The sequence below is a fragment of the Ascaphus truei genome, chromosome 3 (assembly GCF_040206685.1).
Source record: "Ascaphus truei isolate aAscTru1 chromosome 3, aAscTru1.hap1, whole genome shotgun sequence".
Classification (NCBI taxonomy): Eukaryota; Metazoa; Chordata; class Amphibia; order Anura; family Ascaphidae; genus Ascaphus; species Ascaphus truei.
This window is the reverse complement of record NC_134485.1, coordinates 100799546-100823545: the sequence shown is the minus strand read 5'-3', so window position 1 is coordinate 100823545 and position 24000 is coordinate 100799546. Positions and strand designations below refer to the sequence as shown.

At 44.0% G+C, this 24000-nt stretch overlaps 1 protein-coding gene across 3 annotated transcripts in view; it reads right to left on the bottom strand.

Annotated features, from left to right (window-relative positions):
- DHRSX (dehydrogenase/reductase X-linked) overlaps nucleotides 1-24000 on the bottom strand; it is a 576187-nt gene that overhangs the window by 163320 nt on the left and 388867 nt on the right. For all 3 annotated transcript variants that reach the window (XM_075594594.1, XM_075594595.1, XM_075594596.1), the window contains one exon: nucleotides 11158-11365. In XM_075594594.1, the coding sequence (XP_075450709.1) occupies nucleotides 11158-11365 (208 nt within the window). The remainder of the gene's footprint in view (nucleotides 1-11157; nucleotides 11366-24000) is intronic.

Here is a 24000-nt window from a genome sequence, read left to right as displayed (position 1 = left end):
TTCTTACGGTAATTTATGTATGGGGTGGTGGGAGTCAAGGTTTATTTTTAGTAGTCCTAATCCATTTAGAAAACACATAATTTTTTACAAATGTTTTATTGATGACTTGATTATGATTTGGGGTGGTGATTCATTGACACTTGTATTTTTTTATTTTATTAATCAAAATGCTTATAAAACGTAATATTTAGTCACCATATGCACCATCACCACATACAGTACCTGGACCTTCTACTATTTATTGATATTAATAAAGACATCCAAACGATGTCTTTAGAAAAAAAAATTCAAGAAATAAACTTCTTAGAGCAGACAGCTGCCATCCTTGATCAGTTATTAAAGGTTTTCCAAATGGTCAATTCCTCAGACTGAGGAGGAGTTGTTCCACTGAGGAGGATTTCCTACTTCGGTCTGAGGAGTTGACCCAAGTTTCTTACAGAGGGGATACAAATATGAGGCACTACAACTAGCCTTTGAGGAGGTGTCCTCTATAGATAGACAATCTTTATTTGACAAAATGAATGGGACATCCCAAATGGATCAAGTAGATTTAAAATACAACAATAACAAAAAGAAAAAATATAATAAAAAATTGTATAGGAATTCTTACAATATTAGAAACAACAGATATGAACAGGAGAATACTGTTCTGGACATGGATGACATCCCTATGTTTCTAACACAATTTAATAAAAACAGTTGTCAAGTTCAATACATAATACGTAAACATTGGGATCTTTTATGGATGGATCATAGCCTTAGGAATTTTGTCGATAATAGACCACGCTTTGTCTATAGACGAGCTAACATGATTGTTACATCTGTATCTCTTAGTATTGCCAACATCCTATAGTTTCCACCCAGACATTTATGACTAAAGGCTCTTTTAGATGTGGGGGTTGCAAGATCTGTCATCTGATGAAACCATCCTCTTGTTTTGCGGGCTCTAATTCTAATAAAACATTCACCTATTAAAGCTTTTATTAATTGTGACTCATAATTTGGCATATATCTATTAACCTGCGGTTGCGGGTTAAATTATGTAGGATGAACTACTAGGGCTCTCAAAATAAGAGTGATGGATCATCAGAGGCTAATAAAGATCAAGACTGCTCACACCCCGTATCAAAACACTTTATGGAGTGTAAATTCGGGGGTGTACAGAATCTAACTGTCAGTGGTATAGAAAAGGTTACATTAAAAGAACGAGGAGGTAACAAACTTAATCTATTGGACAGATGGGAGGCCAATTGGATCTTCATGTTGAAGACCTGATCCCCCTGTGGTCTAAATATTGAATGGACCCTCAGTCATTTCCTGAATTGATTTGTTTTTTTTCCATTATATGAGGGATTATATTATTATTAATAATAATTTATTCCTTTCCTCTCCCCCCCCCCTTTTTCCTTTTCTCCTCCGTCCTTTCATTTTCAAGCAACAACAATTAGGGTCTCAATCATAGAAGCGTACAGTTCTTAATAGAGTTTTCCTTAAGATGAAGTCTTCAATTAATTAAGTCTCTTAATGAAGATTGATTAAATAAGTAAAGTTTATTTTCTTCAATAAATTGTTTTGATTTTAAGATGTTAACAATATAATTGCAAAATAAATAATAAAAAAACATACATTAGCTGGTTTTCTAGTATACATTACAAATGAATTAGGAGGTGTATTACACATATACAGTTGTGTGAAGTACAGAACTGCAGGAGAACTCACACGCAACAAACACTGGCAGATCCGTGACTCAGATAAATTAAACTGTCCCTGTATTATTACTAAGTAGGGCTTGTCACTGCCAAAAGCTATATGCTAGTTATATTAACACTATGTTGTCCGACTATTAACATTCAACATGCTATATACTAAATATGTGGAAATATGTATCAACACATCTAACGTTATTCTCAGCTATCTCTCCAACTTGGTAGAGCCTGCCAACTAAGTATTGAGTTGAAATTATAATATGTGTCTGCAACAGATAGCGTCTTTGGTAATAAGGCTACTAACCTGGTGTTAACCCCATGGTACATTATATCTGCAGGGGCTATAATTGGATGCGGTCTTTGAACCGCGCCTGAGGTATAAGAACACTTGATAGAGTGTGCCTCTACACTATATGTACCTAATACCAGGATTATAAAACTAAGTATCGGCTGTACTGAAATTAAATAATAATTAAATAACAGTGACCTTATAAAAGATACGGGTCTTAACTGTATACTAAAGCAGTGGGATACTTGGTTAAGTACCTTTAGACATACTGTAATGTATTGGTATTTTGGATACAACATCATAACACAGTTTGATACTACACATACTTAGACAAATATAAGCATTGTAATCATTTTGGTTTCCGTCAATACTGATATAAGGCATTGATATAGCGGACTGAGTACACATTTAATTGATGTGAGAAAGCTGTAATGGCTGTTTTCTGGTCATTACTTGTTATATATAGTATGTGCCTAAATATGCACTCACATACTTTATGATACTGCTAGTTTTCTTCCCAATTGGTATTGCCGGCTAATGTATCTAAGCACTTAGTTAGAATCACAATATATGTTTTTACCAGATAGTATTCTTGCTATTGAGGCTAATAACCTAGTGCTAATTATATGGTACTTTATAATTGATGGGGCTATAATTGGATGCAGTCTTTGAACCACGCCCGAGGCATAAGAACACCTGATAGAGTGTGCCTCCACAATAAACGTACCAGTTATACTGAAAGGGGCTATAACTTGATGTGGTCTTTGAACTGCGCCCAGAGGCATAAAAACACCTGATAGGGTGTGCCTCTATGTACCAACCATTAGGGTTGCTAATCAAGTGCCAGTCACACTGGAATTTGCACTATTACAGGTTAAAACACTGTGTGGTCTTGGAATCACATTTAGAGTTAGCAAGACATTTGGTAGAGTATGCATATCTAGACCTTACATTTTTTCTTTAGATGCAACATCAGAGTATGGCTGACAGTGCATATAATTAGATGGACAGTACTATGCTGGTAACTGAGTTGCTACATACAGTGATGTTTTTATTCATATATTTTCTTCTCCCACAAATGGTGGGATCTATATAAACTCCAAAACAACTGAGGGGGTTCGAGAATTTGAGAAGGATCCTTCACACCGGAAATGCACAGAAAAATAGCAACATGTGTGGTGCTCTAACCATAAGCCTCTTGTAGTCCAGAGTAGAATTCAATACCTAAAAGAGGCCTTGCATCAATTGAATGATGGAGTTTCATATACCATACTGAAAGATAATCCTACATCACAATTCATTAAACAACTAAGATCACTCTTGGATGATGGCTCTCACTTGGGGGTTTTAGACCATAAGGAATTGGAATTTTTGTTTAAACCTTACCCCACAATCCCCATTTTTCACCATCTCCCAAAGATCCACAAGACATTGGTCTCCCCACCTGGGAGGCCAATTGTCTCTAGTATTGGATCTTTGGGAGATGGTGTTTCCAGATATGTAGATTATTACCTACAAAATTTTGTAAAACAGCTTCCCTCCTACATTAGAGACAGTAGTGACCTCTTGGAACAGCTTGATACTGTTACGTGGCAGAGTGGCTTTATATGGGTTACGATGGACATAACATCCCTGTATACAATCATTGACCACCAACAGGGGATGGCAGCTGTCAGACATTTTCTTGAGCACTCCAATTTGTCACTGGTTCAAAGCACGTTTATTATGAGTTGTATTCACTTTCTCCTCACTCATAATTATTTTATGTTTGATGGGGTTTTCTATCTCCAAACACGTGGTACTGCAATGGGCACCAGTTTTGCCCCCTTCTACGCAAACCTGTTTCTAGGTTGGTGGGAGTCGGACCACGTGTTTGGCGATAGAAACCCCTTTCGACAATTTATCACATTTTATAAGCGTTATATAGATGACCTTATTTTTATCTGGCACGGGGATGTAGTTTCACTTTTATTATTTATTGATTATTTGAATAATAATGACTATAACTTACACTTCACTTATACTTATAATTTCCATCACATACACTTTCTGGACTTGTTATTATTTATAGATATTAATATGTTATTAGTTCAGATATTTATAGAAAACCCAATTCACGGAATACTTTACTTAGAGCTGACAGCTGTCACCCCAAGTCCCTTTTAAAAAATATACTAAAGGGACAATTAATTAGACTTAAAAGGATCTGTTCCAATAATGAAGATTTTGTAAAACAGGCAAAAGAACTCCTCCTAAGGTTTAAGGATAGAGGTTACTCATCTGTAGACTTGATGAAGTCTTGGGAAGAAGTAAATAACCTTACCAGGGAAGAACTGCTACAAAAACAAAGAAACACACCTCTTAATCAGAAAATGAGGGCTACCAATCAACCCTTATTTATTACACAATATAATACTCAAATAGGTCAGATAAAACATGTTATTAAAAAACACTGGGATATACTGTCAGGAGATCCTCTTTTGAAACGTGTATTTGCGGAGGGTCCCCAGTTTGTGTTTAAGAGGGCCAGAACTATTGCTAACTCAGTTTCCCCTAGCCTTTTTTCTAGTACATCTAATGTTTCTAGACAGCTACCCAAGGGAAGCTTTAAATGTCTGAAATGTATATCATGTAAATATATGTTCTCCAACTCATCATTCAGGTCGTTTGTCACTGGTCGTGAATTCCCTGTTGCGTCTTTCATCAATTGTGATACCACATTCGTAGTTTATATTTTAAACTGCGGATGTGGTAAACAATATGTGGGCCGTACTACACGTGCCTTGAAGGTACGCATCAGGGAACATATGGGACTCATCAAAAAAGGAGATCTCAGTCACCCAGTGTCATTACATTTTACAAACTGTGTAAAGGGTAGCATTGATGCCCTCACGTATATGTGCCTATGCCAGTCAGAGGCGGCAACAGGGTAGAACTTCTAGATAAGCGAGAGCTTTATTGGATATTTACATTAAAAACTAGAACTCCCTGTAGCCTGAACTCTGACTGGGACCTGACACCTTTTCTACATTGATCTATTTGTGTGATTTGCTGTGTCTTTGGGGAATCATGATCAATCTGTGTATATATTTTTTTTTCAGGATATAGAAAATAAGATTCCCCTAATCTACTATACATTTGTCCTTATCTGTACCCAATGAGGTTACAACTGAGTTGTTTCAAAGATTTTTAAGTTATTAAATCTCTACAATCATGTCCTAGGTATACACCCTGCCTTATGGTCTATTATGGCTTAGTTTACTATTATGGTACAAATCAATTTATGAATGTTTCATTAAATTTTGTGGTATAACTTAAATTTTGACCATATTTAAAGTCACTTCCGAATATACTACATTATACTTTTTCACTAGTCAAACGGATAAAAAATCTCTGCATGTGTTTTTCAAAGTGTAGTTACATTAACTCTACTTATAATTTCTATTTACATATACAATCATTAGTTTACCAACAGATCTATCCGTTTGTATAGGTATGTCTTCCCTGGTTGTTTTTATTAGAAATATTCATTCTTCTTTTGATATTTCTTTTTATTTTACTCCTTGTGTACCCGTTTTTAGTGTTTCTCACTAATAGAAGACATGCCTGGTACTTTCGCCGGTATTTTTAATATTGTGAATGTCTGTTGTAACACTGTCAATAAAGTTGGTATATTTAGAAAGTTTTTTTGTACTCCCCCTGTCACGCTGACGTCATCACGCCGACGTCGTTCCTGAGAGTTTCAGGAAGTGAATGGCAGTGGATTTTGGCGCGCTTCTGGGGACTACAAAAACGGCTAGGTGAGTACCTTTAGTCACCTTGAAAAAGAACTTGCGCTCGAAACGCGTTGGTGGGGGGCGCTGAACCCCATAATGCTGTTATATTTTTTCTTGTAGAATCCATTAAACTATTTTTATATGGGAACTAGCTCTCATTGGATTTTCTTTATTCACTTTTTGGATCCTGTGTGTTTGGTGCCTGCTTTTTCCCATCTGCATCTTCACACCAGAAAGCCACATGTGAATGATTCCTTAGATCCTGGGTTAACTGCTATTATACACAGCAGCACGCGTGGTATATGTTGCCTAATACATGCATAGCAGTGTCACAATTTTTATTCATACTGCTCAGGTGTAATAAAAAACACACATTTTTTTGCCATATGTGCCGCCTTGGCACGACTTTCTGTGCCTCTTGTGTATTTTGCTGGTGTTAACAATTCAACTAACATTATATTTTAGAAAAATTGATACATTCAGGCATGTATTGGACTAAGCATACAGGGACTAATTAGGTCTCATATGAACAATATAATAAGCAACTACTCCAAACGTATATATTTGTTATATGTTATATATATATATGTTGGCCAAAAATGTTAAACTAAAAGACCATTTTACTTAATAGATATTTATACATATATATTTAGGCACTGTACCGTGTATGAGTTTCACTGGATGTGCACTGAGGTCTGTCTGTGTTTTATGTTCTGTCTCTGGTTTTAAATATATATTGCCATGCTCAGTAGCACTCCTCTGTGACACTCATATGCTTATATATATGTTGTGGTTATTTTGGGGGTTCAATAGGAGCTTGTTAGGTGTCCAGTATGTTTTACAATTCTTGTTTAGCTAGTCTTAGCTGATTGGAGGATGGCAACCTCCTACCTAATTCAAGCTCACTCCCTCCCACATTTATATAGTTAAAAGCTCACTCCATAGCATCTCCCACTCTCAGGGGAAGTTGCTTGCTTGCAGTATGGTTGTGACAAATCTAATACAGAGTGCTTTTCCTGGTAATGTACAGGTTATTAAAAGCTTCAATCAGACTTAGAACTTTGCAACTAATATTGACAGATTTATTATAAATCATTCTTCCTGGTATTGCACAGGTTATTAAGAATTTATATTAGTGTTAGGGACCCCTGGAAATGTGGTCTGCCGTGCAGTGGCTCAGGGGCTTAAAACTATTTTGGCCAAAAATGTTAAACTAAAAGACCATTTTACATAATAGATATTTATACATATATATTTAGGCACTGTACCGTGTATGAGTTTCACTGGATGTGCACCGAGCTCTGTCTGTGTTTTATGTTCTGTCTCTGGTTTTAAATATATATTGCCATGCTCAGTAGCACTCCTCTGTGACACTGATATGCTTATATATATATATGTTGTGGTTATTTTGGGGGTTCAATAGAAGCTTGTTAGGTGTCCAGTATGTTTAACTACTAACTAGCTCATTTTTAAGAGTGGTTACTGACTGATAACACATCAAAGCGGATATTATAATGAGTCGTAACACAGCAGTGGGATTCTAAAATTTGAATAACTGTTTATTACCTTCAGCTGTCCGGGGGCGGGCAGCGTCTCCCAGCATGCTCCCCTTGCAAATCTTCTCAAAATGGCTGCGCGTAATGTCGTGACGTCACGTAGCGTCTCATTGCCATAGCAATGGACGTCTCGTTGCATTCCCGTTGGCATGACAACGCCATATTGACAAGATATGAAGGGAAAAGATGCCGGGAGATGCTGGTAGACACCGCCCGCAATCCGCAGCCCCAGGTAAAAGAATTAAGCACCGGTTCGGCGAACTTGTGAAATTTTAGTAACTGGTGTGAACCGGCTTAATCCCACCAGTTTTAACATTAATTCATTATTAGATATAGAAGTTGATTTTACCACTATGCATTGTTCATAGGTTAATATAAGAAATATTGTATATTTAGTGTGGACATTGAATATATATTCCAAAATTGAAATACATTTTATTACTAAGTAGGCATAATTATGAATCAACAAATAATTGTGAGTTAAATACCATTTTACAAATAACAGACAAAAACTGTAAAAGGTTCCAACCTCAGATAAAACGTGTTAGTTTTTAGTAAATGTGTGTACTGAGGATTGAGGAGGAGTAAGTGTGAAAAAGGGTGAGAGTTTCTGAACACAAATGAAATCCTAGATTAGGTCTCATGCACTGGGCATGTTATTTATGATGAAATGTCAAAACACAGTTGAATTACAAGCATCAACAAACATGTAAAATGGACCTAACCTAGCTTTTGAAATTACCATGACCCATAATGTGCTTTTAAGTGCTTCCAAATTACTTTTTATACAGTTCATCTGGCACTTAGAAATCAGGCAATATGACAGAAGTCATTTCTTTAACCATTCATGAAAAAAGGAAAAAAAAAATAGGTGTCAAAATTCAAAAGGACATTATACAATAAAGCAGTACTAATATTATTAATAATTACTATTCCAGTGTGAAACTTGGGGGCTTTGTAGGGAATCAATGAACTGTAACTGGTCACTTACATTCTCACAGGCCCCAAATTGTTGGAATGTTTGTTAAATGCTAGTGGGTGTTTATGTAATTTGTATTATACCACAAAGTATATATACACAAGACAGAATTCTTCAAAATATAATACAAAATAGGGATATATATATATATATATAAAGAGGCATCTGTACCGTGTTAGCCAAGCTTAATAATCAAAAACAAATACTTTTTTTTTAAATACAAATAGCGTTCTGTGGCTACCAAAACATAGTATCTACACACATTAATAGTAATGCAACACCCCCTTATATATCTACACCAACTCACACCATTGGTATACACTCCCACACACACCTTTTGTATAGCTATGAATACACTGTGGGCGCTTTCTAAATGTATATTTACACACATACACACATACTCTTACATCACTAACATTCAGGGGCCATTTAACACCTTAAGTCATAAATCGCATACTGCACAGGGGGGGGGGGGATATGCTTCAGTCAGACACATTCCAGGATGCACTGTTTTTAAGTAAAAACTTTTCTTGCTTTATCCATTGTAACATCGCGGAAGAAGTGTATCTCAAAAGTTCGCACAAATAAAAGAACTTCTTTAGCCACAGAACGGTATTGTCTATTCATTTTTTATTTATATATATATACAGTGTTCGACAAATCCGGTCGCCCGGGCAACTGGATTTGACATTGTGGCGACCTCCTATTGGCCCAAGCAATGAGGGTATTTTTTTGTTTTTTTTTTAATTTTCCCTGCTCGCGCTGGAAAAAAAAAAACACACTCCCCCAACCTGACTGCTGATTGGCGCGCGCTCCCAGGCTTTGAGGGCGCGCGTCCAGGCTCTATATGAGCCGACACCTCACAAGCGGCCATTCTTTTTCCAGGGAGATCTGTTGGACACAGCAAGTATTCTCTGCCTCCTGCACTCACCCCACGGCAACTCTGCCTCCGTCCCGCTGCCTCCCCATGCCTCCTGCACGCCCTCCAGCCGCGATCCCTCGGTCTCCCCATGCCTCCCGCACTCACCCCCGCGGCCCCTCTGCCTCCGTCCCACTGCATCCTCATGCCTCCCGCAGCATTTTCCCTTGCCTCCCAGTGCTCCCATGCCTCCCGGTGCTCCCCTGCCTCCCATGGGTAAACTGTCTGGGTTGTGGGAGATGGGCGCAAGGGGGGTGGGAGAGGGAGGCGGCTGTCGTGGCTGGCGGCACAAGGGGGGGAGAGGGAGGAAGAGGGGGGCAGTGGTCGTTGCTGGTGGCGCGGGGGGGGAGAAAGGGGGCGGCGGTCGTGGCTGGCAGTGTGGCTGACCTATTTGTGCTTTCAGTGTGTGTGTGAGTGTGTGTGTGTGAGAGAGAGTGAGTGTGTGTGTGAGAGTGAGTGTGCGTAAGTGTGTGTGTGTGTGAGTGTGTGAGAGAGTGAGTGTCTTTGAGAGAGTATGTGTGAGTGTGAGAGAGTGTGTGTGAGTGTGAGAGAGTGTGTGTGAGTGTAAGTGTAAGTGTGTGTGTGTGTGTGTGTGTGTGTGTGTGTGTGTGTGTGTGTGTGTGTGTGTGTGTGTGTGTGTGTGTGTGTGTGTGTGTGTGTGTGTGTGTGTGTGTGTGTGTGTGTGTGTGTGAATGTGTGTGTGTGTGTGTGTGTGTGTGTGAGAATGTGTGTGTGTTTGTGTGAGTGAGTGTGTGTGTGTGTGTTTCAAGTCACCCACCCACCCAAGTGTCAAGTCACTCACCCAGTCAAGTCACCCACCCAGTCACCCTCTCTCTCTGTCTTTCCCGCCTCTGTCTGTCTCTGCCTACCTCTGCCCCTTTCTCTCTGCCCCTCTCTCTCTCTGCCCCTCTCTATTTGCCCCTCTCTCTCTGCCCCTCTCTCTCTGCCCCTCTCTCAGTCACCCCGACACTCACTCTCTCTGTCTGTCACCCCCACACACTCTCTTTCTGTCTGTCACCCCCACACTATCTCTGTCTGTCTGTCACCCCCACACTCTCTCTTTCTGTCACCCAACACTCTCTCTCTCTCTCTCTCTGTCACCCCCACACACTCTCTCTCTGTCACCCCCACACACTCTCCCTCTCTGTCACCCCCACACACTCTCTCACACTCTGGATCTGGATATCTTATTTACCCTGTATATCTTAACTGTCCCATACCTCCACTGAAATAACCTATACTGCTTTCTTCCAGATATGACTCTCGAGCTTCACACAGGAGACATCGGAATCCCCCCTAACCCAGAAGACAGGTAGGGAACACCTCCCCTCCAACATATAACATTGCGGGAATTAGGATACCTGGGCATTGAGGCACTGCGGATCAGGTAAGATCCCATGTGGGATTGCTGCTTTAGATATTGTGACGCAGGGGTATCCAGACACTGGTTAAATGGTGCAGGAAACTATTCATTCACATCTGGCTTTTTTTTCTAAATCCAACATTTACACACACATACACGCACACACACACACACACGTAACAAGGACTAATTGTAGTATAATGTAATACAATAAATAAACTTATGTCAAAAACGAATTTTGTTCTTACTAGGAATTTATTCAATTTTTATTTTAAGAAGGGCTGGGGGCGGAACAGAACTAGGGGGCGGGGCGGGACTATGGGGCAGGGCTGGGGTGGGAATAGGGGGCAGGGCTGGGGTGGGAATAGGGGGAGGGCTAGGGCGGGACTAGGTGGCGAGTAGATTTTTTTGTTCGGCGAGTAGATTTTTGGGTGATTTGTCGACCACTGTATATATATATATATATATTGCACTCCACAAATATCAAAAGTGCTAGTGAATGAATGATATCTGATAGTGCAGAACCCCAAGCACTAAGCGGGTTACATAAGTAATGTTAATGTTTCTACCTGCTTTGTAGATCAGTAAGGTTCAACTCTCCGACGTAATGGGTGGCCGACGAGACTGTAATGACACGAGTACTGAAGGTATGCGTTCCTGATTTCTTCATAGTTTTCAAGAGTAGGTTTGTCAGTAAGAAATGCCCCAGGTAATTCAAACCAAAGTGTTCCTCAAATCCATCCATTGTTTTCCGTTCAGGCACCAGCATCACACCAGCTAAGATTAAAAAGAAGAAAAAAAATACATGGGAGATATTAAAAAAAAACAAAATTCCATAGCCACAAAAGGGTGCTAAGGTTTAGCACACCTCAGTTCCCTTCATATGAATGGGAGTGAGTGTGTGTTAAACTTTAGCACCCTTTTGTGGATCTGGGTCTAAGTTAGGCAAAATGAACTTTCTAGTACAATCATTACTAGACAGTAACATAATAAAAAAAGTGATTCTTTACAATGGTTAAAAATCTATGTAAATTCAAAAAGGATCTATGAAACCTTAAGAATACACCAACCTGTGCAAGAGAAATTAAATGTCACAATGCTGAATTCTAAACAAGCTGAAGATACCATATGTCCTCCTCTAGTTGTAATTTCCTTTAAAAAAAATCAGGTTTATTAAGCACTCCATGTTGCTGAAACTGGCCTCTAAGCAACACTAGTTATACATTGAATATTTTGTTGCTCTAATGAAAAATGGAAAGCTTTATTAATATGTTATGGAGCTCCTAATGAACATACTGCAGCACATAACACAGGTAGAAAATAAAGGAACAAAGTCATTTCCCAGATTTATTAAGTAACTAGCAAAAATTGAGAACAAATGGCAATGGGACTAATAAAATTTTGACTTACTCCCACTTCAAAGTGCTGTTGCAATTCCATGTACAGTAGGACAAAATTAAACTAAGGGCAGGGTTATGTCTAATATGTTAAAACTAGGTCATATAGGGGGGGCGCATGCAGTGTAGACGGGCATGGGAGCTTTCTAGGTCTGCTCCGTGGACTCCGCTATAATCATGGACATATGAGCCCTCCAATCGCCGTCAAAAAGCGCTAAATTACCTTCGCCTGACGGCGGAATCCTCAGAGATGCCTCTTAGGAAGGAGAGGAAGCCGCAGCCTCCCCCGTGTCCTGTTTTTTTTATTTAAATTTTTTTAAACGGGCTCCCCTGCAGAAGCCAAACAAGATTACGCACACCAACAGGAACATCAGCAGCCTGAAATGCCTCAACAACAAGAGGAAAACTTTAACCAACCAGACCAGGAACAGGACACAGAGGAGAACACTCAAATCCTCCCAAAGGCTCTTAAAGAATTGAAGTCATTTAAAGGGCTGTTAGGAAAACCAAGAATTTAGTATGTGGATCTTGTGATAAAAAGTTCCGGACAACAGTAAAGAAAAAATGTGTCCTGATTGTGTTGCTACCAACAAGTCCCAGCCTCTGGAGGAGGTGGCAGAAATTAATTATTTTTGTGTAAAGCCTGTGGGATTACCCACATTATTTTTATATGCTAGAAAAGAAATTAATGCTCAAAAGGCGCAAAAAAGATCTTGTTCACAGACGAGTTTAGATTTTGTGGATAATTAACTGGGGAATCAGATCAACATTTTTAATTTAACAATTCTATGTTTTGTCAGATGCAGACACAAGGGAAAATGCGGGCGCACTGTAAAATAGCAAAAATACTCTTATCTGCCGGTGCTCCAATCCACATGGACATCCAAAGTCCCAAAAGATCAGCAGTGAACATGAAAATAAGATGGGCACACGGACTTTCTAATAATCAAAATTTATTGTGCCAAGAAATCCAACGTTTCGGCTGTGTGAACCAGCCTTTGTCAAGGTGATGGCAACCAATCAGATGCAACCAATCACATGCAGACCAGCAAGAACATAGAGAAGTGGAAGGAGCTCTTTATGTGGATCAGGCGGAAGATCTTATCAGATCTTGCGAGACGCAAGAATAAAGCAGGATAACAATAGATGCTCTAGCGGTACCTTGGAATTTCAAAGGCGTTTACACATTTCCAGTGATACCCGATTGCAAAGCTTATAAGGAAGGAAGGAGTGTGCACAAGTAATAGCAATCTAATTGGCGATAAACACGTCTTGAAACCTTCCGTTAGTTGCGAATTTGCTCTCCCAAACTCTAATTCTACCATGCCATGAGACAACTTCCTATCCACTTAAGAAAATGGGCAATAAGGAGTCTCATGGTGCAGCAAAGCTTTGTGTAACCCTGCTTCCCCCCCCCCCCCCAGACTCTACGGTGGTGTCTAGGGTACATGGGGCTGATTACATGCGGTGTGGTGCGTACCGGTTAGGAACAGGAGGGCCTGAGCTTCCCGCGGTGTTGTGGGGGAGCCAGGACCGGGCTTCTGGGGTGATAGCCTCCATGATCTCTTAGTGGTGCAGCGCCTCCATCTTCTATACTCCCAGGGTAATGGGACAGGACCGGTATAGAAGAACCCCTCAGGTTCCCAGGGTTATACTCTCCAAATCACACACAGTCTTTACGGGTGAAGAATAGTCTCTTTATTTGACAGAGCAACGATATCCAACGATAAGGCTTCCAGCAGCCGCAATACAATCGCCAGGACGAGGTATATACCGCTCACCTCCGCCCAAAGGCTTACTCTTCTCCTTCCCTCCAAGTCACTCTTCCGACAGGATGGTCTGAGCTAGGGCTTCAATACCCCATGGCCCACCTCCGAGGTTAGCCTCGAGGTGGGTCTTGAATTCTCCCCCCATCACCCCTGGCAGTGGGGTGAGGGCATTGGTCCACCAGTCTATAATTCTATCAGCTCTACTTATAGACGCTGACCGTTTCAGTTCCTCTCGCTCTCTTCCGGCACGCTGCGTCAGGGAGCCCGCAGCCTCCTGATACTCCTCGGACCGTTCCGCAGGATTCGTGGCTCAGCAACTCTAGACTCTCGATATCACTGTTCACTCGAACTCTTCCTAAGCTACTCTCTCTTCCGGAGAACCATCAAAAGAGAGGAACACGGCACAAAGAAAAAGAAGAACAACCACTCACCGGAGTTGGCTGCTAAATATAGAGCTAGCCACTCCCCTCATGGTGTCAGCAGAACCTCCCCTCTTGCTCACGCCTGCAGCAGAGTCCAGGCCTGCGTCTACCACTCAGGTTAGGGCTATGAAGGGGGAAAACCCATGATGATTACTGGCGCCTGATCTTAACAGGGCTTATCACAGTAGAAGGAAGATAGGTATAGCCTGGCTGTTTACAGCGGGCTACACTCTCCCTATGGTGGAATCCAATGGTCCCCACTTGGACCTACTGCACCGACACACTTTATTCGAGCAAATACCCAGTATGTACCTGGCAGATACCTGGAATGCGCCGCTCCTCACCTCTGACAAGCCCCGTTGCATTTGCCTTCCCAGCCTGGGTTCATGCCTGGCTGATGGGCGGCTGATCTGTTAAATGATAATGATTAGGATTTAATAGGCTGCAATGCTTCGCGTGTCTACCAGATGGCATAAATTCATGAATTGTAATGCAGTATATATATATATACTGTGCAGTATTGCAGCCAGCGGGAATAAAATGCTTCAATCCCTGCCTGAAAATACCTCAATGCACTCGGGCAGAAAACAGTCACAAACCTCAATACACCCGGGTATACCCGAATTCGTGGGACTAGCCGAGCTCGAATAAAGTGTGTCGCCAGTGTATCTTTAGCAGTACCATCCTGCGGCGAACCACCTGGGAAACAGCACACATAACAATCATAATACATGCATAATGAGGTAGTAATTGTAAGTACACCCGGGTACTCCCAACATGGAGAACCCTACAGATAGTGCCTTGGATCAGGCTTCCTTACCCGTCATCCATTATGGTCAGTGACAGTCACAGCGAACGACTGAACCGGCCCATGCTCAGGCCTGTATGTAACACTGTGCATGTAAATACACCTACCGATGCTCCATATACGAACCAGCTCACTAATCTTATCCTCATTGTGATACCCCGCCCGACCGTACTTGGTCCGCAGGTACTCTTGAACTGCTTCCCTAAGCCAACTGTCTCGGTTATCTTCAACCTCTCTCATGATAGCCTCCGGCACGTAGGGATATTCATAACCGTGCGGCTGCCGGTATCTAGCGACTATGACCCGGTCAGCTCGACTTAGCTTGGTAAGCGTGCGGTGCCCTGCCCTGCTTGGCAGTACCCAAAACAATGGCTCCTCGGAGGCTACTTCGTCATACAATATACTGTGGCCTTGAGGTACAATACGTTTCTGTTCTATCTCCCTCAACCGGTGATCTAACTCATCCCCCATCTCCTGCGGAGTGAAAGAACCAGCCGCCCACCAATGGTCTACTACATCGTTCTTAATCAACAAGAATCGCGTACGGTCCATCCCTTCGTGGTATCCGGTGAACAAAGGCGCCCACCATTTATCGTGGTGCTAGTACTCGGCGGCCTGACTAGTACGTTCTACATCAGACTCTACCTGTGATGATACACCGGACGTACCCGCATCAGTAGATCGTGAGAAATCTCTCCTTCCCTTGGCATTATAATACCTAGTGGGGTTCATTTTGGACACCACTGTACTAGTAGACCCAGTCTCTACTGGAGTGTGAGACTCTCGGTCCCTCCCTTTAGCTGCAGGAGAAAACGGTACAGGGTTACGTACAGGATTAACACTTGAATACGGTATCTCCCCTTCAGACCCTTCCTCACTCAACTCCCAATCCCACAAGTCATTAGCGTATTTGGGGGATCTACATAATTTATCCCTGATAGGTCCCGGTGGCACCACTCATGACGGGGCAGGGGCAGTGGCCAGGGCAGGGGGGCTAAGGGCCGGGTTTGGAGAAACGTCCAGAACATTGTCCAGCAAACGGGTAACACCCCGCCCAATGAACGTCTTCTTAGCGGCACTCCCCCTCATGCTTTGGGCTTCTCGGGGGGAACCTCGACTCTGTGGCTTAGCCCTGGCCATGACAGAGGCTATGTGTTGAGGGGAGAATATCCCCCCAAAGACTGGTCTTTCTCCCAGAGGAACCGGAACTGATGTTATCCGAATCGCCAGCAGAGTCCCCATCCGCACCGGGGTCACGCACCGGCCGTGCGTCGAGGACCCCCGGGGGCGGTGGTGGAACATCCGGTACACGATCGAACAAGTAGGCCTCAAGCCTCTCTTTCTCGTTCACCGTGAGTGCGGTCTGTGCCTGGCGGGAGTAAGGGGGTGGTGGGGTCTCCTTACCACTCCGCTGCTTTTTGATGACATCAGGCTCTGCTAGGATTGACTCAGCCTCTGTCTCCGTTGCACTGGGAGTCACCACGGCGGTGGGACTCGTACGGGCCTCCGGCCGCACCAGCGTTCGCCGTCTGATGGTCCCCAGACTTGTCTGTTCTCTTTTGATACAGGGAAAAGGGAGACCAAAAAGCGCACCAGCACAAACGGAGCAGGAAGAACCCAGGACAAAAAATGATTAAAATGGCACTTTAATGTGACAAAAGACCCATCCAACGCGTTTCGAACGTCACAGCGTTCTTTTTCAAACGTTCGAAACGCGTTGGATGGGTCTTTTGTCACATTAAAGTGCCCTTTTAATCATTTTTTGTCCTGGGTTCTTCCTGCTCCGTTTGTGCTGGTGTGCTTTTTGGTCTCCCTTTTCCCTGTATTGCATTGAGTAGCTGCACAGCCTGCCTGCCTGCCTGCCCTACCAGGATGTGAGTACTTGTATATTTTTCAGGGGAACCTGCCAATGAGACTGATGGTGAGTGGGTTGCACCACACACCACCTATCTTCAGGAGGATAGTACCCATTATATGACACAATAGGTACTATATCAATTGTTAGTACCCTGGTACAGTGGTCTGGCTTATTATCATTTTGAGATATACCTGCATTTGAGCGCTTCAGCTATTTTCCATGTTCTCTTTTGATGCTTTTGGGGTGGTTCGCCGGTAGGCGCATCGCCACCGATGTTACACCCATCTCCTCCTCCTCTGAAGCAATCACGATCGGTTCCTCCGCTGGGGAGTCACCTGGTTCTTCAACGATACAACCCATGGATATAGGTACAAAATGTCCTCGTTTGTGTACCTCCACTGCGGTCGCGCTTGTCGGGGTAGCCAGCTTGCTTAGTTAAATCACTAGCTGAGCCTTGGTTCCTCCCGATATGGTATAACGGGGACCCAGGGCAGTCTTTTCTGTGTCGTCCGCCACCTCCGTCAAAGTTCCTGGAGAGGCACACCGCGGCGTGCCGAACAAATCCCGCGGCTCGGTTGGCCCCAAGTAAAACGTACCACATTTAGCACATCGGGCCTTGGTACTCGGTACCGCGCCGGGTAGTCCGCAGTGCACACACAAGCACCGAACGTATTCGTGCTCCGCTACTGCCACGACCAGTAGGCCTCCAACTACTTGGTGAATGGAGGTACTTATCTCTGACATGGTTCGTTCAGAGGGAAGACAACTCAGTTTTCCAGCTCCTTGCTCCTCGAATGCCAGACAAAAGTGACGCTCCTCGCTCAGGTCTCCGGTCCCTCCCTTCGCGGGGGAGGACCTTCCTGATTGGCTCTTTGTGGGCCCCCTCCCTCTGGTGGAATCCAGAGGCGGGGTCTTTTCCTTGTCAGCATGACGTGGCCTTTCGACTTTCGCGCCACTCCGCTCCTCCTGCAAGGAATCTGGGTTTGGCGCCAGACTCTTGCACTTTCCCGCCACAACTGTCTCACAGTCCTTTTGCAAATCTCACGTGCTTGATCCAGGCTTGGCGGGAACCACCATTTTAGCTCGCCTCTCCGCGGAGCACATGTAGGGATGGCCGCCATCTTGGATACTCCCTCCAAATGTGACTGTGCCCTACTCTCCATGTCTAACGGGTATCTCGTACCTAGACCATGTTTTCCCTCCAAAGGTGGACTCTGCATCTTCATACTGTATGTGACCCACTAAATTGAGGTGGCTGGTACCCCAGGCTCAACGGAACTCCTCTCCTCCTATGCACTGTACTCCCGATGTCTACGTGCAAGTGCTCTGTGGTGAGGGTGATAGCTAAGATACCTCTTGTCTAGGTATGGGCGTCTCCTGCTTTTGGCCACTATAGCAGGCCCTGGGCCATGGTCCCTGGGCTGGTTAACAGGCTGACCCCCCCAGTTGCCTCACGCTACCCGCCTCAAGGGACTTGATCAGCTCTAACTATCCACCCCTGCGTAATGCAGGCCCTGGGCCATAGTCCCCAGATTGGTTACCGCTATGACCCCCCCAGTTGCCTCACGCTACCTGCTTAAAACACCTGCCGGGAGAGTGCATCTTAGTCTGCCTGTTCCACCTCGCTATAAGCCGGTCCTGTTCTGATAGATAAGATCTCAGCAGCGCCTCCAAATGTAACCCTGCTTCCCCCCCCCCCCAGACTCTACGGTGGTGTCTATGGTACATGGGGCTGATTACATGCGGTGTGGTGCGTACCTGTTAGGAACAGGAGGGCCTGAGCTTCCCGCGGTGTTGTGGGGGAGCCAGGACCGGGCTTCTGGGGTGATAGCCTCCATGATCTCTTAGTGGTGTAGCGCCTCCATCTTCTATACTCCCAGGGTAATGGGACAGGACCGGTATAGAAGAACCCCTCAGGTCCCAGTGTTATACTCTCCAAATCACACACATTCTTTACGGGTGAAGAATAGTCTCTTTATTTGACAAAGCAACGATATCCCAACGATAAGGCTTCCAGCAGCCGCAATACAATCACCAGGACGAGGTATACACCGCTCACCTCCACCCAAAGGCTTCCTCCTCTCCTTCCCTCCAAGTCACTCTTCCGACAGGATGGTCTGAGCTAGGGCTTCAATACCCCGTGACCCACCTCCGAGGTTAGCCTCGAGGTGGGTCTTGAATTCTCCCCCCATCACCCCTGGCAGTGGGGTGAGGGCATTGGTCCACCAGTCTATAATTCTATCAGCTCTACTTATAGACGCTGATCGTTTCAGTTCCTCTCGCTCTATTCCGGCACGCTGCGTCAGGGAGCCCACAGCCTCCTGATACTCCTCGGACCGTTCCGCAGGATTCGTGGCTCACGGCATAATACTCAGCAACTCTAGACTCTCGATATCACTGTTCACTCGAACTCTTCCTAAGCTACTCTCTCTTCCGGAGAACCATCAAAAGAGAGGAACACGGCACAAAGAAAAAGAAGAACAACCATTCACCGGAGTTGGTTGCTAAATATAGAGCTAGCCCCTCCCCTCATGGTGTCAGCAGAACCTCCCCTTTTGCTCACGCCTGCAGCAGAGTCCAGGCCTGCGTCTACCACTCAGGTTAGGGCTATGAAGGGGGAAAACCCATGATGATTACTGGCGCCTGATCTTAACAGGGCTTATCACAGTAGAAGGAAGATAGGTATAGCCTGGCTGTTTACAGGGGGCTACATTTGTAAATATGAGCCTAACCTAGGCTAGGTTAAACAGTACTGTGCAAACCTCATCTACCATAGTTGTCTCTTTACAGGGAGTGAGCATGAAAGCAATCGGATGTATCACTGGAGTGGAGCAGGCAACATAGAAACCTGGAAGGATTGTCAAATAGTTATTTAAAGCAAAAGCAATACTTTAAAGATATTTAAAATTCTGATTTACTTTTAAAAAATTCTATAGCTTTTACCAATTAAACTAATCAGTTCCACTAATTCACTTGGGTCCTACATGCACAATATGTCACATCTAAAACATCAATCCTGTTCATATAGAACCAGCAGAATTCTAAAATGGAGATTAAGCACCTTCATAGTTCATTTACATGTCAATATAGTCAATTGATTTATGCAACTATGCGTACAGTTTGTCGTTTCGCAATTTAAAACAATATCTGCCTTTGTAATGGTCTTTAGACTGTTTAGAGTTGTCAATGTATAGCGAGCACCCTAACAGATTTTTCAGAGCAGCAGCGTTGTTCGACAGTGGTAACAGAAAAGGTGCCTTTTACACAGAAGACCATCGTTTTAAGTCAGTGCACCCAATGCAATGTGTTGTAAAATGATTGATGTTCACATAAGCAACTGGAGCCCAGGCTCCATGATGACCTTGATTGGAAGATATAGGGTTTCCAATCTCTCCAGTGGATCTTGCTGCAAATTAAGTTTGTCACAGTGAATAATATGAGAGATTACTATAGGTATATTGTGGCTACCGCAAAGGCCAGAGCGAGATACGTCGGAGAAATCTCTGAACTAAAACACAGTACATATTATTAATCATTTCAGTGCTGGAGGGGCTAAGGGAACTGCATTATCCCCGTTATAAATGTTGTTATTATCGTAGGATATTTGTTCTCTAAATTTATGTATTTTTGTGGTTGTGCTGCTCCGTTTTTTTTTTAATGTTAGTCCTGGCGGACAAAAACCCAAAACAACATGGTACATTGAATTCATACTCTCCCAGTGCTATGTGAATTGTAGAGTACCAAGAAAATAGGATATTTGAACAGACAATGTACATACTGTACAGTAAATGGATTTGCATTGACAAAGCAGGAGGGACATAGATTTAACAACATTACAATGAGCTTATCTTCTGAAAATAAACTCCCAGATGTTGCTGTACTGTTAGAACACGAACCTTCTTCTGACTAATTAATTTACTGTAGCACATTCCAAATACTAGTAATATAGTACATAACTCACTAAGTAGTGCAGTATTCATTTTAATAGGCCATAAAATGCCTTATAGATTAAAGCTATAATCTTGCTAGGGCCACTATAATTTTTTACCCATCATCCCAAACCAGTTGCTATCAATGATATTTAACCAATATTTGTTAGCCGTATCTGTCCCCTTTAAAAGCAGAGGTTATCAAAGATTTATTAAAGAAGTGCAGTGATAAAAGTGAATTTAAAAGTAGTATATTTGTCAATGCATGAAAAAAACCCTTAATAAAAGCGACATCTCAATTGTCTATGTTATAGCAGATTAAACACAACGGGAATAAAACTCTCCTGTTAAAGCTGCAGTTCAGTCTATATCCTGCATGTGTGTTTTTTTTAATAAATCAGTTCTGTAGTAAGAAATAATACTTTTAGCATTTTCTGTTTTTAAAAAAACAACTTTGAAAGACCAATTTTCTTGTATTCTATTTTAACAAGCATTTGCTAAGGCACTGCCCCTTCATGTCCTGTCACAAACCCAGGCACACCCCTTTGTCAGCACTGCCCTCCCTCTCTCTAAACGTGCACTAGCATCTGGTCACATGATCTTCCTCATAGCAGATTCAAGGAAGCTGGAGAAAAGGGATCAGCCATGCATAGCAGCTCGGATAGGCGATTTCAAACTTATTACAGTGTTTATTCCATTCATTGCACGTGTATATAATGTAAAATTGTAATAATTCCATTTATAGCAAACGTGTATATGTGAATATTATTTAGATGTATATGTATGTTACTGAAATGTGGAGTGAGTGTGTAGGTAAATACACACAATACACTTCTACTGCATATATATATATATATATATATTATATATATTATATATGTATGTATATGTGAAGTTATGTGAGTAAAAAAGTGACAAAAACCTCCATAGCAAGGCAAATAGCAAATGGAAATATTACTGTATGCTCATTTGTATGTATATATATATTTATATACACACACACTTCAAATACGGATAGTGATTCACGTAAATGATATATATATTCACTTTCTGGGAGTATAAGAGTGACTGTCCTGTTGTTCCTTTTTTTGTATCCATCATTGAATGGTATGCACCCTCTCTTTACGTTTATTTTATACTAGCTGAGAGACCCGGCGTTGCCCGGGATGTAATATTCCCGCTCCTCTCTCTCTCCTCACCCCTCCCCCTCTCTCTGTTTGTCCCCCATTCACATCAATCCAGTTCCCCCCCTCCCTCCTTTACAGCTTCATGCAGTGTGTGTGCGTCAGTCATTGTGTGTGCGTCAGTCAGTCAGTGTGTGTGCGCGCGCGTCAGTGAGTCTGACGCAGAAACACAGACTGACTGACGCACACACACACACAGTCAGTGTGTGCGTGTGTGTGCCTCAGTCAGTCAGTGTGTGCGTGCGGCAGTCAGTCAGTCAGTCAGTCAGTGTGGGTGTGGGGGTGTGCGCGCGCGCGCGTCAGTAAGTGTGTGTGTCAGTCAGTGTGTGTGTGTGTGTCAGTCAGTGTGTGTCAGTCAGTGTGTGTGTGTGTGTGTGTGTGTCAGTGTGTGTGTGTGTGTGTGTGTCAGTGTCAGTGTGTGTGTGTCAGTGTATGTGTGTGTGTCTGTGTGTGTGTGTCAGTGTGTATGTGTGTACCATTCATTGTGTGTGTGCGCGCGCGCGTCAGTCTGTGTGTGTGTGCGCGTGGGTGTGGGGGTGTGCGCGCGTGCGTCAGTCAGTGTGTGTGTGTGTGTCAGTCAGTGTTTGTGTGTGTCAGTCAGTGTGTGTGTGTCAGTGTGTGTGTTTGTTTGTGTCAGTGTGTGTGTCAGTGTGTGTGTGTGCAGCAGTCAGTGTGTGTGTGTGCAGCAGTCAGTGGGTGGGTGTGCAGCAGTCAGTGTGTGTGTGTGTGTGTGTGTGTGTGTGTGTGTGCGCGCGTCAGTCTGTGTGTGTGTGCGTGTGGCTGTGAGGGGTTGTGTGCATGCGGCTGTGAGGGGTTGTGTGCGTGCGTCAGTATGTATGTGTGTCAGTCAGTGCGTCAATCAGTCAGTGTGTGTGTGTGTGTGTGCGTGCGTCAGTCAGTCAGTGTGTGCGTGCGTCAGTGTGTGTGCGTGCGTCAGTCAGGGTGTGTGCGTGCGTCAGTCAGGGTGTGTGCGTGCGTCAGTCAGGGTGTGTGTGCGTGCGGCTGTCAGTGTGTGTACGTGCGGCTGTCAGGGTTTGTGTGCGTGCGCCAGTCAGGGTTTGTGTGCGTGCACCAGTCAGGGTGTGTGTGCGTGCGTCAGTCAACGTTGTGTGCATGCGTCAGTCAGGGTCTGTGCGTGCGTCAGTCAGGGTGTGTGCGTGCGTCAGTCAGGGTGTGTGCATGCGTCAGTCAGGGTGTGTGCGTGCGTCAGTCAGGGTGTGTGCGTGCGTCAGTCAGGGTGTGTGCGTGCGTCAGTCAGGGTGTGTGCGTGCGTCAGTCAGGGTGTGTGAGTGTGTCAGTCAGGGTGTGTGCGTGCGTCAGTCAAAGGGCAGGCGTGGGGGGGGGTGAAGGGCAGGGGTAGGGGGGGTGAAGGGTAGGGGTGGGTGAAGGTCAGGGTTAGGGGGGGTGAAGAGCAGGGGTAGTAGGGGGGGTGAAGGGCAGGGGTAGAGGGGGGTGAAGGGCAGGGGTAGGGGGGGTGAAGGGCAGGGGTAGGGGGGGTGAAGGGCAGGGGTAGGGGGGGAGAAGGGCAGGGGTAGGGGGGGTGAAGGACAGGGGTAGGGGGGGGGGTGAAAGTGAGGCACAAATTGTTGGCAGGAGTAAAATGTCCCTCACACACACACACACACACACACAACGGGAGTGAGAGGTGGTGGAGAGTGGGACTGGCGCAGGTCCGAGGCTGCTTGGCCCCCCAGCGGCTGGGGAGTTGGCGGCCGGGGGGGTAAGGGAGCGGGCGGGGAGGAAGGGAGCGGCGAGGGGGTAAGGGAGCTTTGGCGGCTGGGGTAGGAGGGCCGCGCTTACCCCCTTTGTGAGTGTTTGTATGATATAGATATATATGCACACGCACGCATATACATGCGCACGCGCACACATACACGTGCACACGCACACATACATGCACACACGTATACATGCGCTCACGCACACATACATGCGCACACGCACACATACATGCGCACACGCACATAAACATGCGCACACGCACACAAACATGCACACACGTACACATAAACATGCACACACGTATACATGCGCACATAAACATG